General features: G+C 30.8%; 2 protein-coding genes across 2 annotated transcripts; both read left to right on the top strand.

Moving 5' to 3' along the window:
- Positions 1-7,889: 7,889 nt before the first annotated feature.
- LOC110665744 (uncharacterized) lies at positions 7,890-8,294 on the top strand. The gene has a single exon (XM_021825990.2). The coding sequence runs from the start codon at positions 7,890-7,892 to the stop codon at positions 8,292-8,294; it is 405 nt and encodes a 134-aa protein (XP_021681682.2).
- Positions 8,295-11,677: 3,383 nt separating this feature from the next.
- LOC110645137 (uncharacterized) lies at positions 11,678-13,927 on the top strand. The gene is made up of 4 exons (XM_021798187.2): positions 11,678-12,550; positions 13,214-13,306; positions 13,513-13,580; positions 13,665-13,927. The coding sequence occupies exons 1-4, from the start codon at positions 11,723-11,725 to the stop codon at positions 13,780-13,782; spliced, it is 1,107 nt and encodes a 368-aa protein (XP_021653879.2). The 5' UTR covers positions 11,678-11,722; the 3' UTR covers positions 13,783-13,927.
- Positions 13,928-14,396: the final 469 nt, after the last annotated feature.

Below are 14,396 nucleotides of genomic sequence, written 5' to 3'. Positions count from 1 at the left end.
TTCCTAATCTAATCTATTTTTTCCGAACACCATGCTTAAGTGAAAAAGAGGATGAAATTTTATTCTCTTTAAAGAGTGAATGGCATGTAGCTTGCTTTATATTAGAAAACTGCACTGCAAAATCAGAGGACCTAGTTTTCGTATCCTACTCTGTTTTGGTATTTGTTTTGTTTCGTATCCTACTTTGTTTCTATATCTTTACTCGATTTGCTTTAATTGGTACAGATGAATGATTCTATTTTTTTTGATATGTTTTCTTTAATAATGATATGTTTTCTTATTATTCCAATTAGTTAGTTCATAGTTTAATAATCACAGATGTAATAATTTATTTATTTTTAAATAAATTAATTAGTACTTTTATTCTTTAACTTAGAAATGATAGTGGCAACGTTTACCTTTTTTTTTTTTTTTTTAGAATCAAAATTCACTAGAGAGCTGGAGCCACTAAAAATAAACAAAAGTGTTTTTTTTTTAATAAATTAATTGATAGATAGAGGCATAGAGCCTAGAAGCTTCTTGCTCAGAGACGTATTATGGATAGAATTTGTCTCCTATTCAACTTCATCTTCATTAATGCTGATTTTTTCCTTTCATCCCATCCTCTACTTTTCATTTCGTCTTTTGCTTTTCAGTTATCAACAATTCCAGACTTCAAATTGTTTCCTTCTTGTATATTCTTGGTCGAAAGTCAAATAGAAACTCATTTTATCCTTCATGCCTTTTTTTCCCCTTTTTAAATGGTGATTTGTTGAGATCTTCACAATCTTGTTGGTGATGATTCTGTGTTTGCTGCAAGCTCCTAAGTGCCAACAATGGCAGAGGCAAATTCTTCACAATGGTGATTTTGTTGGTTATGATTTGAGACAGAAGCATTGTACCCACTGCTGAGAAGAAAAATAGAGAAAAAAAATCAATATTTGGATTACAATTCTTTAAAATATTTGTATTTCTTCTCCTTACTTCAGTTTTCCTCTTTGATTTTCTGTTCACAATGATGCTTAATGTTGAGTGAATGGATTCGCTAGATTTGATGTTTCAGAATGCTTCCTGCAGTGTTTTGGGACGTAAACGTCTCACGATCTGAGACTCGTGATTTGGAACGCAGTACCCAGGTGAAGGTGATGAATCTGGTAACTATGGTCTAGCCTATTTTAATCCATACAAGGATTTAACCAAATGATAAACTTGACCAGGTTTAGCACGAGTATAACCATCCATAGGCTTCATGTATAGTTTTTCATCGATATAGCCATGTACATATGCTTTATTAATATCGAGCTAGTGGATGGCCCAAGGTCGGGCTATAACAATTGCTAGGAAAACTCGAATGGTAACTATTTTAGCCACTGGAGAAAAAGAGGCAGTATAATCAATACCCGAAAGTTAATTGTATCCCTTTACTACAAGTCTAGCTTTGTAGCGCTCAACAGTACCATCCAGATTGTACTTCATATGATAAACCCATTTGGAGTCAATAGCTTTCTTATGAGGAGGTAATTCTATAAGTTCCCACGTCTGATTTGAAAGAGCAAAAGCATGAAAAACACAAGTTTATATCATTGAATTCAAAAATTTTCACCTAGGGTCACATGCATCATACAAGATTTATTTTTATCTATTTGATTTCAATGATAAACAACATATTAAAACTCTTTTAATATGTTTTTGGATCTGTATTTGCTTTTTAAGATTTTAGAATTAATCAGATTAATTTTTAGAACCCTAGATTAGATCAAGAACAAGTGCACTAACCTCTTGATGCACTGCAGTGTGTTTGGCACCTTTGGGATGCATCTTTAGGACACCATATGTTGTCCCTAAAGCTTGTCCACATTAAGATCATCTATGGCAGCCCTTGAACAGCTTCTAAAGCTTTTTCTATGAATTAGAAAATCAAGTTTTGCCTTTTGAGAGATTAGAGATGTAAACAGAACACTAGAAACAGTTTCTAGTATTTTTAATTCAAGAGATTGTTTGCTAATCTCTTGGAATTGATGAGAGATGAAGAAGAAGAGAGAATGGGAGCCTTAAGGGTGGCGGCACAAAGGGAGGCAGCAGCTGGTTATTTTTGTTCTTTCATCCTTACACTTATATAGCTAGGTCACCACTTAAAACCCTTGCCACATGTCACCTTCTGATTGGCTCTAGGTTTAATTGACCCAATCACATTGTGCCAAGTGTCAAACCTATATTTAATCTTAATTTTAATCATCTTACATGATTAAAAGACATTTGGCAAGCTTATGTATAGTGCCATGTGTCACCATCTCATAGTGCCATGTGTCACCATCTCATAGTGCCATATATCACCCTGTGAAATGACCAAAATGCCCCTGTGTCTTAATTTTGAGTTCTCAACCCAAAATAATTATTTCTCTTCTTCTAATCAATTTATATCAAATATAAATTAATTAATTAATCTCTATTAATTAATTTCTCATTAATTAAATTCATATTTAAACACTTTAAATATAAATTTAACTTATACTATACATCCAATAACCTAGATTTGGTTTCAAGTCATGCTAGAGACTTTGCAATCTAATTGCAAACCAACCCTATTTAATTAATCAATTAAACTCTTTAATTAACTAATTAAATTATATTTAATTTGGTGATTACTTGTGTATGTGTGTGACTTACTAGAGTCATCACTAATTGGCAATGAGATATGATATCAACTCTTAATATCATCAGAACTCTTTCTTACCATAAATAATTTCTCTAAACCATTTTATGCACCTCATAGACCATGGTTAACACCTAGCATAGCATGCCATGGCCACCCAATTAGTAATAACGTTTACCTCAAATGAACCTATAATCATATGTTACCATGCACTAGAATCTCTCTGTTACAAAATCCCAACTCAAGCTGGAGTCATGGTTTATGTCAAATCCCATTTGTTATGAATATTATGTTCTCTTTTAATTCCAGTTCTTGATTAAAAAGATTTTCTCATCAGAAACTCTTTTCTGAATAAATCTATCTGTCTTGGCCAGGAACTTGAAACATCAATAACAATTAAATGAACATAGGATTTTATCCTTATTTACTTAGAGGAACAGATTCCATCTTGATCAAGACTTACCTCCATATATAACTAGTAGGAGCCAACACATACCCATATACCTATACACAGTACAAGTATGAAAGCAGTATCAAACTCAAACCACCTATATACTAGATAACTGTGCTATCTCAGGTTTAAAGATTATATGCACTGATATGATTTATAACAATACATTGACAAGAGTAAACTCCATGTGCTTGTCATAAGTGTCACTGGTTCGTCCTACTTATCATGTATAAGCACCTATCATGTTTGTCATATAGCATGAGAGTCACAATTCCATCTTATTTATATCTCATATAAATAACTTGGGAACAATCATGAATACAATCTTTCTGGATAAGTCATGTCCTTATTGTGAAGTATCCTCGATTGTGAACCTATTTATGATACTTTGTACTAGAAATACTGTCACTCATATTCTTAACAACTTAAGAATAGAATTTCTAACAAAATATCAATGAACCTTTTCTATTACACATAAATATATTATGTAAACGGAAAAGTGGAAATGCTTTTTATTAATAAAAACATGTACAAGATACATACTAAATGATATGCTCTAGGGTATACTACTAACATGATTTGCTTCCAATGCATCAAGCTCTTTGTTTATAGCACTAACCCAATTTGGATCATCTTTAGCTTTGAAATAAGAAGTAGGCTCAGAGATATGTGACACATTAGCAATAAATTGGAGAAAGCCAGTAGCAAAAATAGAATTATGAAAGGTAAAATATGAAGAGAATGTACCTTTATAATTTGCAAGGTTCTCATCGATTACAGTTGTAACGGAATTAGTGGATGTGAGAGTATTTACAGATTGAATTGAAGCAATGAAGTTGCAAAACCAAGGTAGTTTGGTAGTGGCTGTGTGCTTTTTCTTAAAGGTAATTAGACTGGTGAGTTAATTTGTGTAAAGTTAGGACAATGATTTGAATTGTTAGGTGGCCTTGATGAATCTATGGGCTGTGAATGTGATGAAGAATATAAGTTATCTAGAAAAGTTCTAGAAGCAGAGTAGAATAGATGAGGCAGGAGATTTGTTATACAAGATGGTTAGTTAGCTAAAGTTTGTTAAAACTACTAGGCTGAGTTGTCGTGAGGTGTAACGTGATCAGGTTTGGGTAATGATATGTGATGAGATGTTTCGAAAATGGTATGATAAGGGAAAATATGCTTTTTGAATGTAACATATCGAGAAATGCAAATGGATTTAGTGTTATATAGCTTGCAAACCTTATAACCCAATGCGTAACCAAGAAAGACATAACGATATGCTCTTTGGTCGAATTTGGTTTTGTGGGGAGAAATATTGGTTGCATAACAAAGACAACCAAATGTTCATATAGTATTATAGTCAGGTGGTTTGCCATTTAGGAGCTCACAAGGTGTTTTCCAAGCAAGAATTTAGAAGGAATCCCATTTATGATGTAAGTGGCTGTGAGTAATGACTCTCCCCAAAACATTTTTGGCAATTTAGACTAAAACATGAGGGCACAGGCTATTTGTAAGAGATGTTTGTGTTTACATTCAACTATACCATTTTGTTGAGGGGAATATGCACAAGATTTTTGGTGAGAAATTCCTCTAGATTGAAATAGAATTTGACAATTGGAATTAATAAACTCAGTACCATCATCACTACGAATGGTGTGAACTTAGGCATTGTATTTGGTTTGGATCATGTTAAGAAAAGTGAATAAGGTTTGGTGAGTTTGGGTTTTGTCATGAAAAAGAAAAGTCTAAGGTTGTCCTAGTGTTATCATCAACTATAGTGAGCAAATAATTGACTCCTGTCCTAGATGGAACTCTATATGGCCCCCAAAGATCAATGTGTATGAGTTGAAATGGAAAAGCAGCATGTGACTGACTAATGGGAAATTGGGTATGCTATTGCTTTGAAAGGTGACAGATATCACAGGTATCAATTTGTCATTTTGGTTCTAAATGGGGTATATGCTTCATGACTTCTTGTGAAATATGGCCTAATATATAATTCCAAACGGGATATTGAGTAAAGCCTCCTTTATTTGATTGAAAAGATGAAGTACAAAGAGAATTACAAGCTGTGTTATTACAAGCAATGGTATGGGTAGAAGAACTATACAACAACTTTAAATTGAATGAATCACTATCCAACTTGTATAATAATCCCTGCATCTTCCCAATTGTGATTACTTCTTTAGTCGAGAGGTCCTACAAAACACAAAGGTTAGGATGAAAGGTAACAGATATGTTGGAGGTTGAAGTGAACTAACTCACAGAGAACAGGTTACACTTGAATTCAGGTGTGTGGAGGACATTGGTTAGTTTTAATCTTGGATGCAATAGTATACATCCCAAATAATGAACATCCTTAGTTGTTCCGTCAGGTAGAAAAACAGGTAAGGTTTGCTTTTAGTTTTGAATGGCTAGTGAACAGGGTCATATCATGTGTCATGTTTGTTGTTTCTCTTGTGTCAATTACCCAAACATCTCTATCCTTACTGAAACAGTTTGAAGAATCATTACCTAAAAACCCAAAGAAGTTAACACAGTTTGCCTCTACCACAAACTTACCCTTCATTAATTTTACAAACTCTTGTTGAACCACAGCCATAATATTAGCATTCCAAGCATCAGTAAAACTAGATTGCATATTACTATCATCATCTAGTGGAGTATCATGCACTTGCACCATATTTGCCTGGGATTTATTCTTTTTTTGCTTCAGTTCTTGAAAACATTTTAGGTAACCATTCAATTTGAAGCATGTATCTCTCACGTGATCTGTTTTGTCATAATAGTCACAATGACAGCTTTCCTTATTCCCGGCATCATTCTTCTTAAATTTTCCTTTTCCTTTTCCTTTTCCATTTCCCGTTTCTTTTTTGTTATTAGCTCCCTTAACTACCATTACAACTTGATCAGTCATATCCATTCCCAAATTATAAACTTGCCTCTGCTTCTCAATGCTCAAGGCAATGGATCTAAAACCAATGTTTGTTAACAAACATGATCATAGTTATCTCTCAAACCAATTAGAAATTGCATTATTTTTTTAGCGTTATCTAGATCTACTACTGCCTTTGATACTCCACAAGTACATGCATCGCAAGTACACATAGGTAAAGGTTTTAAGCAATCAACCTCATCCCAAAGCTTTTAAAGCTTAGTGAAATACACCAGGAGTGGCATATTTCCTTGCTTAAAAGAACTAATTTCTCTTTTAATTTGATAAATCAATGGTCTATTGCTTTGGATGAATCTTTATTCCAAATCTTCCCATAACTGTTTGGCAGTTGTTGCATATAAGAAAGCTTCAACCAAATCTTTAGAAATTGCATTAAGAATCCAGGAAATCACCATGCAGTTGACTCGCTTCCACTTTACAAAATCTGTTGAGTTTGCCGCAGGTCTCTTGGTCTCGCCATTGATAAAGCCCAGTGTATCCTTGGCTTGCAATGCTTTCAACATTGCACGACTCCAAGTCAAGTAATTTGTGCCACTAAGTTGAGCACTTACCAGCATCAAGCTGGGGTTATCAGAGTTCTGAAGCGAAAATACATCGTCACTATGTTGATGAGCCATGGTTCTGACTTCTTTTGTACTTCCAGTTTCTTCCATGAAAAAAAAAACTTCAAGAAATTAACCGACACCAGATCTCAGATCTGAGTCTAGTAAGTAACCTTATTATCTACACAGGTTACTCAGCTTTGATACCATGAGAAACTCGTGAAAGAGAAAATATGGAAAACTGAATTGTGTTATTGATTGCTAATTACATCTGTATATACACAGTTATCATTTAGCACATGTCCAATCAATAAAGGACAACTTAGCCTAGTAATTTAAACAAACTCTAACTAACTAACCAACTTGTCTAACAAATCTCCTACCTCCTTTGTTCTACTACGTTTCTAGAACTTTTCTGGATAACTTATATTTTTCAGAGAGTGGAGGCCATGAACATAGAAAAGAGGAAGCCATATATTCAAATAATTATAGAATACCACAATGATTTTAAGTAGATAATCCTATATAAAATGGTAAAACAATTAATCTAAAGTGTATGAACAAGAGTGGGTCCTATAAATATGAAAGGGGACCTAGAAACAAATTATCAGATAATTTTTTCTTGAAATAGCTTGTCATTTCATATATTTATCTTACATAGAATTAGAATCACAGTAAGTTAATAATAGAGGTAGACATTTTGACTTTTTTAATATATTAGTACACACACAAAATATATATTGAAGATTGTGCTAATTTATATTTAATTGTTATGAAAAACAATAATTAAGATGTATAATATGTTAGGGAAAAAAAATAAGGGTGAAATATGTCAATTCCAAATAATTCAAAGCTAGAGATATGCATTTGGCCTATTTTGATTCGGCATCATCAATATTTTTGGATTGCTTGAACTGTTTAATTAATGTCATTGAAAAATTGGAGCTACTGTCAAATGATATAATATCGTATTAACTTGGCAATCTCAAATGTGGTCATTATGAATTCCCAAACCTAATGATGCTAACTTTGGGAAGCTTTTAAGAAAATTAATTAAGCAACAACCAACTATTTACAGTCAGTTTCGTTAAATTTGGGTCACCCCGCCAACATTCATATTCTGTGGTAGAAAAGAATTTTCTCATTCTAATCCACCATGAAGCTTGAACACCTCTGGAAAATCCTACTACCATTTCCTTTTGGAAGCCAAATTTTTCTGGGATTTTTGTGAAAATTTCAGATGTTTCTTTATCTTTATATTTCAACTTATGTAGCATGTCACCATGCACAATTGATTTGGATGACCAAGCCACTATGCATTTCTGGGTCACCAAGCACAGGCAGATTAATAGGCCTAATCTTGTACTAATTCATGGCTATGGTGGAGTCTCTCGGTTGCAATTTCTCCACCAAGCTCGCCCTCTATCTAAAGTCTTCAATCTCTGCATGCCTGACTTGCTATTCTTTGGCGATTCCCACACGAAACGGACCTGCCGGTCAGATATTTTGCAGGCGAAGTGTGTAAGGGAAGGGTTGAAGAAGTTGGGTATAGAGAAGTATAATTTGGTGGGGCTAAGCTATGGGAGGTATGTGGCGTACCGGATGGCTGAGAATTATGGAGAGGAGGTGGAGAAGGTGGTGATTTTAAGCTGTTGGATATGTTACACGGAGGAGCAGAGGAAGGAGTTCTTGAAGAAGCTTGGGAGAAAAATAAGATGAAATTCTTATAATCTTTTTATATTAAATTGATTTTCTTTTACCATGAAATAAAGTGACATCAAATCTTTAATCTCAAACTGGTTGAAATCAGTTATATAAATTTTTTTCGAAATTTATTGCTTATTTAACATTATTCGAATGTCAATATAAAGTATGTTTAAGTTAGCTTGTTTCAATATTTATATAACAACTATTTATATAATGAGAAATCACTGAATTTTAGGCTGGTAGCTAATTTACTATACTTTTCCTCTTTTATCCAGACTTGAAAGTGGCTGTATTTTGCTAAGATTTGAAATATTAAAAATTTTAAAAATTGATTGAGTGCTAAAGATGATTTTAAATTAAATATAAAGAAGACAATGACGTTTAATAAGATATTAAACGTGTCAAATCCTAGACTAGTTTTAATGTTTTATATTAGAATTGATGGCACCATCTTCATGATTTAACGAGATTGAGATTGGGATTCAGCGGAGATTTTTTTTAGAAAAATATTAATTTTAAGCTTTATTTTTGAAAAATATTTTTTTATATATATATTTTTTAACATTTAAGATACTCATAAAAATAATAAATAAAAAATATTTTTATAATTAAAATAAAAATTAAATTTCTTTTTTAAAGTAAAATTTTTTTTATTCTTTAATCTTTGATATTATTAAATTGTGAATATATATATGTATAACATAAATTTATGTTGATAGCTTATATTGTAATCAAATAATGAAATGTATATGTACATTATTTTCTGAGAAGTAAATAAAATTTTAATTTTAAATTAAATTAAATAAAATTAATATTTTAATTAAAATTAAATTAAATTTATTTAAATTAATTTTTATTTAATTTTAAATTATTATAAGTTTTACTCCGTGTTCCACTGTATTTGAATTGAAGAAAAGGAATAAAAAATTAATTATAAGAGAAAAATAATTTTTTGTTCTCATGTTTAGATATTAGAGAGAAAAGTTTTTTGGGAAAATTTTTTTTTATAAATTGTAAAGTTATAATTTTTTTTAATATAAAAAAATTATAAAATATAAGAATATATATAAATTTTTTTCCTTCCCAATTTCATTTTAATTAAAGAAAAAAAGTTCTTTTACTGCTTATCTTCTTTTCAATCAAACAAAAAATAATAAAAAAATAAAATTATTTTCCTTTATTTTTTATTTTCTCAATGATAAAATTTGAAAGGAAACGCATCCCAAGCTTACAAAAACAGTGTCTGTTTGTCACCTTCTAACCTTTGGACCATTGCCTGTCGTTAGCAAACGCCATCAAGAATATAAATTATAATCTTTAAAACGGCGAATTAGAGTTTTTATTAAAATGTATTGAAATAAAATAGAAGATCATATTAAATAAATATAAAAAAATTTTAATAAAAACAAATACAACATTTTTTTTTACTATCAATTTTTAATAAATTCAACAATGACTTAGGATAGTTTTAAAAAATTTATTGGGTTTCTATTAAAACTCAATGCTTGTTTCTCGGGAAAATTAGGTGAAACGTTCACAAATTTTGCATATAGCGTAGGGATTATAAACTAAAAGATGCTAAATATAGATTCATTCCCCCAACTAATTAAAATCTATGCAATTCAATTCCTTTACCCTTTTGCCTTGTTTGTTTTCAGGAAAAGTGGATAGAAAAAAATATGAATTTTTAAATTTCTTTTATTTGAATACCATTAAAAAAAAAAGAAATTTTATTTCTTAATTTTTTTTCAGATTCTCAAAATACTTTTCACGAAAATAGGAAAACAAAAGAAGATAAAAGGATAAACATTAGGGTCTTTGTGGTTTGGAAAAATTAGGAAAAATTACAAAAAGTATTTTGTGGTTTCTTATCATTTTTCATTTTAGGGTATTTGGTTCTCTTTATGGTAAAATGGTCCCTGAGATTTCACACTATTAGCAAACGATGACCTTCTATGAAAAGATGTTGACATGAAAAAGAAATATATTGATATAAAATAAAAAAAAGTTAAAAATTAAAATATATATATATTTATATATTTTGTAGTTTTGCTCATTTTCACTTTAAGGTTCGAGGTTTATTTTGTGACAAATTGATGCTATGTGGTAACACTCTATTAACAAAGATAATATTTTGTCTGACATTGCTAATTTTCACTGATGTGGCATTAAAATATTATTTTTAATAAAAAAAAATAATCACACCATTAAAATATTTTATGCAAGAAAGAGATTTATTTACTTTGGGCATAATAATTCTAAAAAAGAAGTATGTTGACGAGGAGTTTTGTATGAAGAGCATGATTTCGGAATCATTATCAATAGATTTCCAAAGCTGAAATTTGTACCTTCACTTTTGGAATAACTATCAAGAATGGTTAATGTAGCATAACCTCTCGAGTGAGTTACTGGATTAATATTACTGAGAATTTAGATAGGAACAACAGTTCTATTGTTGGAGCGGTTAGATTGAATTAGTGCTTTTATCTAACTAGCCATCTATTCCTCCCTTCTATGGGCCACCCGACACCTTTTTTTTTTATTTTGGGCACGGCTTCCATCAGCACTACCTTGAGAAGTTCGTGGCTAAAGCTGCCTCTTGAACTCCCTAATACTTTTAGACACTATGTTAAATTCTTCTAGTATAAAGACTTGACCATTATAAAATACTATAACTGACAAATTGAGTTTTTTTTAAAAAATATACATAAATTTTTTCATGATATTTGGAAAAAGTGAAAGATTTAGATTCTGACTATTTTCGTAAGTTAAATAATTCACTTAGTTTGCTAATAATATAAAACTTTAATGTACCATTTTATCACAAAATGGATTATAAATTTTAAAGTAAAAATAATCACAAGCACATAATGCTTTTTTATAATTTTTATTTTTTTTATTCTACATCAGCAATTTTCTATTTCATATCAATACTTTTTTGTTTCATACCAATATCTTTTAAAAGAGAGAAGATGTAAAGTTATCATTGGTTAGTGTTGCGAAACTTTAAGATGCTACTTTTATTACAAAGACTCACGTGATACATTTTTATAAATTTTTTAAAAATTATAGAAGCTGATTCATAGCATAGAGAATGGACTTTTTTATAATTTTTTTAAAAATTATAAAGGCTGATTCATAGTGTAGGGAATGGACGGGTATGATTCAAACTTAATTATAACATATGAATAATATAGCTTTAATGGCTAAATCAGACTAAACAAAAGTTGAAGTTCTATGGATATCCTCTTGCCACCGAAGCCATAAATAAAGATATAACAGTAAAAATAAACTTATTTTTATTTATATGTTTTAATTAAAAGAATCAATAATAAAAATTATTATTTAATTTTCTTTTATTTTTAATTTGAGTAACCAAACAAACGATTTATCTGCTGACATAAACTAAATCCTAAAAGAAGTTCAGCAAGCATCTGCTTATGTTGATTTTGTCGCATCCTCTCGTCTCGGGCAATCCAATGTGTTCCCTTTCAGTTCAAAAACCCAGTTTCTTTGATTCTGAAATCTTAACCCATAACTCCTCAATCACAATGAGCTCATCAAAGCTTCTGCATTTCTTCATCTTCTTCCTTTCAACCGCACTAGCCCTTCTCCGTTGGTTGCTCGCCGTTTTTTTTCAAATAAATAGGGCATCGATCCTTTTCTATATCGTTGATACGCTTTTTTCGATTTACTTTAGGTTCTGTGGTCTTACATCGTTTGCTGTTGATTTAGATGATCGAACCACCGTGCATTTTTGGACTTCCAGTCATCGGAGGTTCGATAAGCCTAATCTAGTCGTGGTCCATGGCTACGGAGGCGATGCACGGTGGCAATTTCTATATCAAGTGGGTTTTCTTTCTCGGAAGTTTAATCTGTTCATGCCGGATTTATTGTTCTTTGGTAAATCTTATTCGAACCGGCCGGACCGGACCGATGCGTTTCAAGCGGGATGTTTGATAGAAGGGTTGAATAGATTGGGTGTGGATAGGTTTTCGGTGTACTCGATTAGCTATGGAGGGTATGTGGCGTATCGGATGGCTGAGATTTGTCCTAAAGATATGATGGAGAAGCTTGTGATAGTGAGCAGTGGGGTAGCATGGAGTGATGATGAGAAAGGAGAACATATTAAGAAGATTGGAAGAGATCCGAAAGAGTTGCTTGTACCAACAAATCCAAATGATCTGAGACTTCTAGTGAAGCTATCAGTATACAAAGGCAAGCCTTTGAAGTGGCTTCCTGATTTTTTCCTTCAAGAGTTCATCAATGTGAGTTCAAATTGGGACTAACAATAAAAGCCCTCCCTCCCCATCATTATCTTTATCTGCTTTCCTTTTGTTTCTATATTTTTTTCATAGAAAATTTTATTTAAACTTAATATATATATATATATATATATATATATATCTTATTTACCAGTCTCATTATATATATATATATTTATCAATTGAATGATTGAAATAATATATATTAAAATTAAAAATTAAAATATATAATAATATTTTTTTTTTTTTTTTTTTTAAGAGCCAAAAAAAAAATAGATTACCTATTTGTTTTAAAAAAAAAAATAAATTTATATCAAATTTAATTTTTAAATTATTTTAATATTATATTTTAAAAAATAATTTTTTAGCGGTAGCTCTAATAAAATATTGAGAATGCTCGTTGAATGAGCAATTCAACCAGAGATCTCTGATCCAATCGGTATATAATATCAATTTGATCAAACAGACCAGACCTTATATGAAAAAAGTTTTTTTTTTAATTGGCGCAGGTATTTGTGAATAAAATTATAGAAGTTATCAGAAGTTTTTTCTTTTTTTTTTTTAATATAAAATAGTACTAGTAACACATGGTAGATCTACACATGCTCAGCTCCTCTTTAGAAGTTAAAAGTAGGGTCACAATTTGTATATTGATTTGCTTTCTAGGTGTTGGGCAATAATAATAGGAAGGAGAAGTTAGAGCTGGTAGAACACTTGTTGGCCAAAAAAGCAGATACAGACCTTCCAATTCTAACCCAGGTATGTTGGTTTAAAAATTGAAGCATTGGTGCTCCAAGTTCTCTGAGTTTTTTTATTTATAATTGTATTATCATGTTATCAATGTTGAAATTATTTTCAAAATCATGAGTTTTTAAGTTCGAACTTCAATCGTAATCAAATGAAAAAAATAAAAAATCCTAAATCTGGGTAGTGCATCTTATGAGTAATGCTCCATTTGGGTCAAGGAAACACTTCTAATATGGGGCGATCAGGATAATGTCTTCCCAGTACATTTGGCCCATCAGTTGCAGAGGTAAGTTAATGCTTTTCTCCATTTTGGTTAATTTCCAGGGCATTATCCATTTGAGATGAGCATAACAATTTTGGTTGATCACAGGCATCTTGGACCAAAATCAAGAGTGGAAATAATCAAGGACACAGGACATGCTGCAAATATTGAATCTCCTGATGCTGTCAATACTTTGATCGCATCATTTCTTTTAGGTCACTCTTAATCTAACGGTTAGAAATTCCATACAAATTGAAGCATGATTCCCACGCGTGAGAAATTTCCAAGTATGAAACATGCAAATGCAATTGTCCTCTTGAAATTTGTGTGGAATTATCAAGCAATTGAAGAATTAATTCACTTTTGCTAAATGCTTCAATTTTATGCATTGTTTGCCTCATTGTCTGTTGAAGTTATGGTTAAGAAAAATATTTTTTAAAATATTTTTATTAGGAAGTATTAAAAAATAATTTAAAATTAAATTTAATAAATTTTAGTTATAATCTTAATCATGTTTTCAATTTCAAAAAATTATGTTCCTTAATTTTTTTTGTCAATAGAAATAAGTCGAAATTTATTTGTGTAGATATTTTATTTTTCTCATTTTTTCCTTTGTATTTTCTTTTGAAAAATCCCAATTTGCCACTATATAAGCTAAACCTTTATTTCTTGAGTAACAACCAAAATTATTGTGATTGGCATTCTCAAAAGAAAATGTTAATGTGATTGGACCATTTTCCTATAAAATTACACAAATAAAAATTATTATATTATGCAATTTATTAATTTAGTCAATATAATATTTACTGGCAAGTTTTTACTTTAAATCATGAAAAATTA

This window comes from Hevea brasiliensis, chromosome 8, assembly GCF_030052815.1.
Source record: "Hevea brasiliensis isolate MT/VB/25A 57/8 chromosome 8, ASM3005281v1, whole genome shotgun sequence".
Lineage (NCBI taxonomy): Eukaryota > Viridiplantae > Streptophyta > Magnoliopsida > Malpighiales > Euphorbiaceae > Hevea > Hevea brasiliensis.
This window is presented reverse-complemented; position numbering and strand designations above follow the sequence as displayed.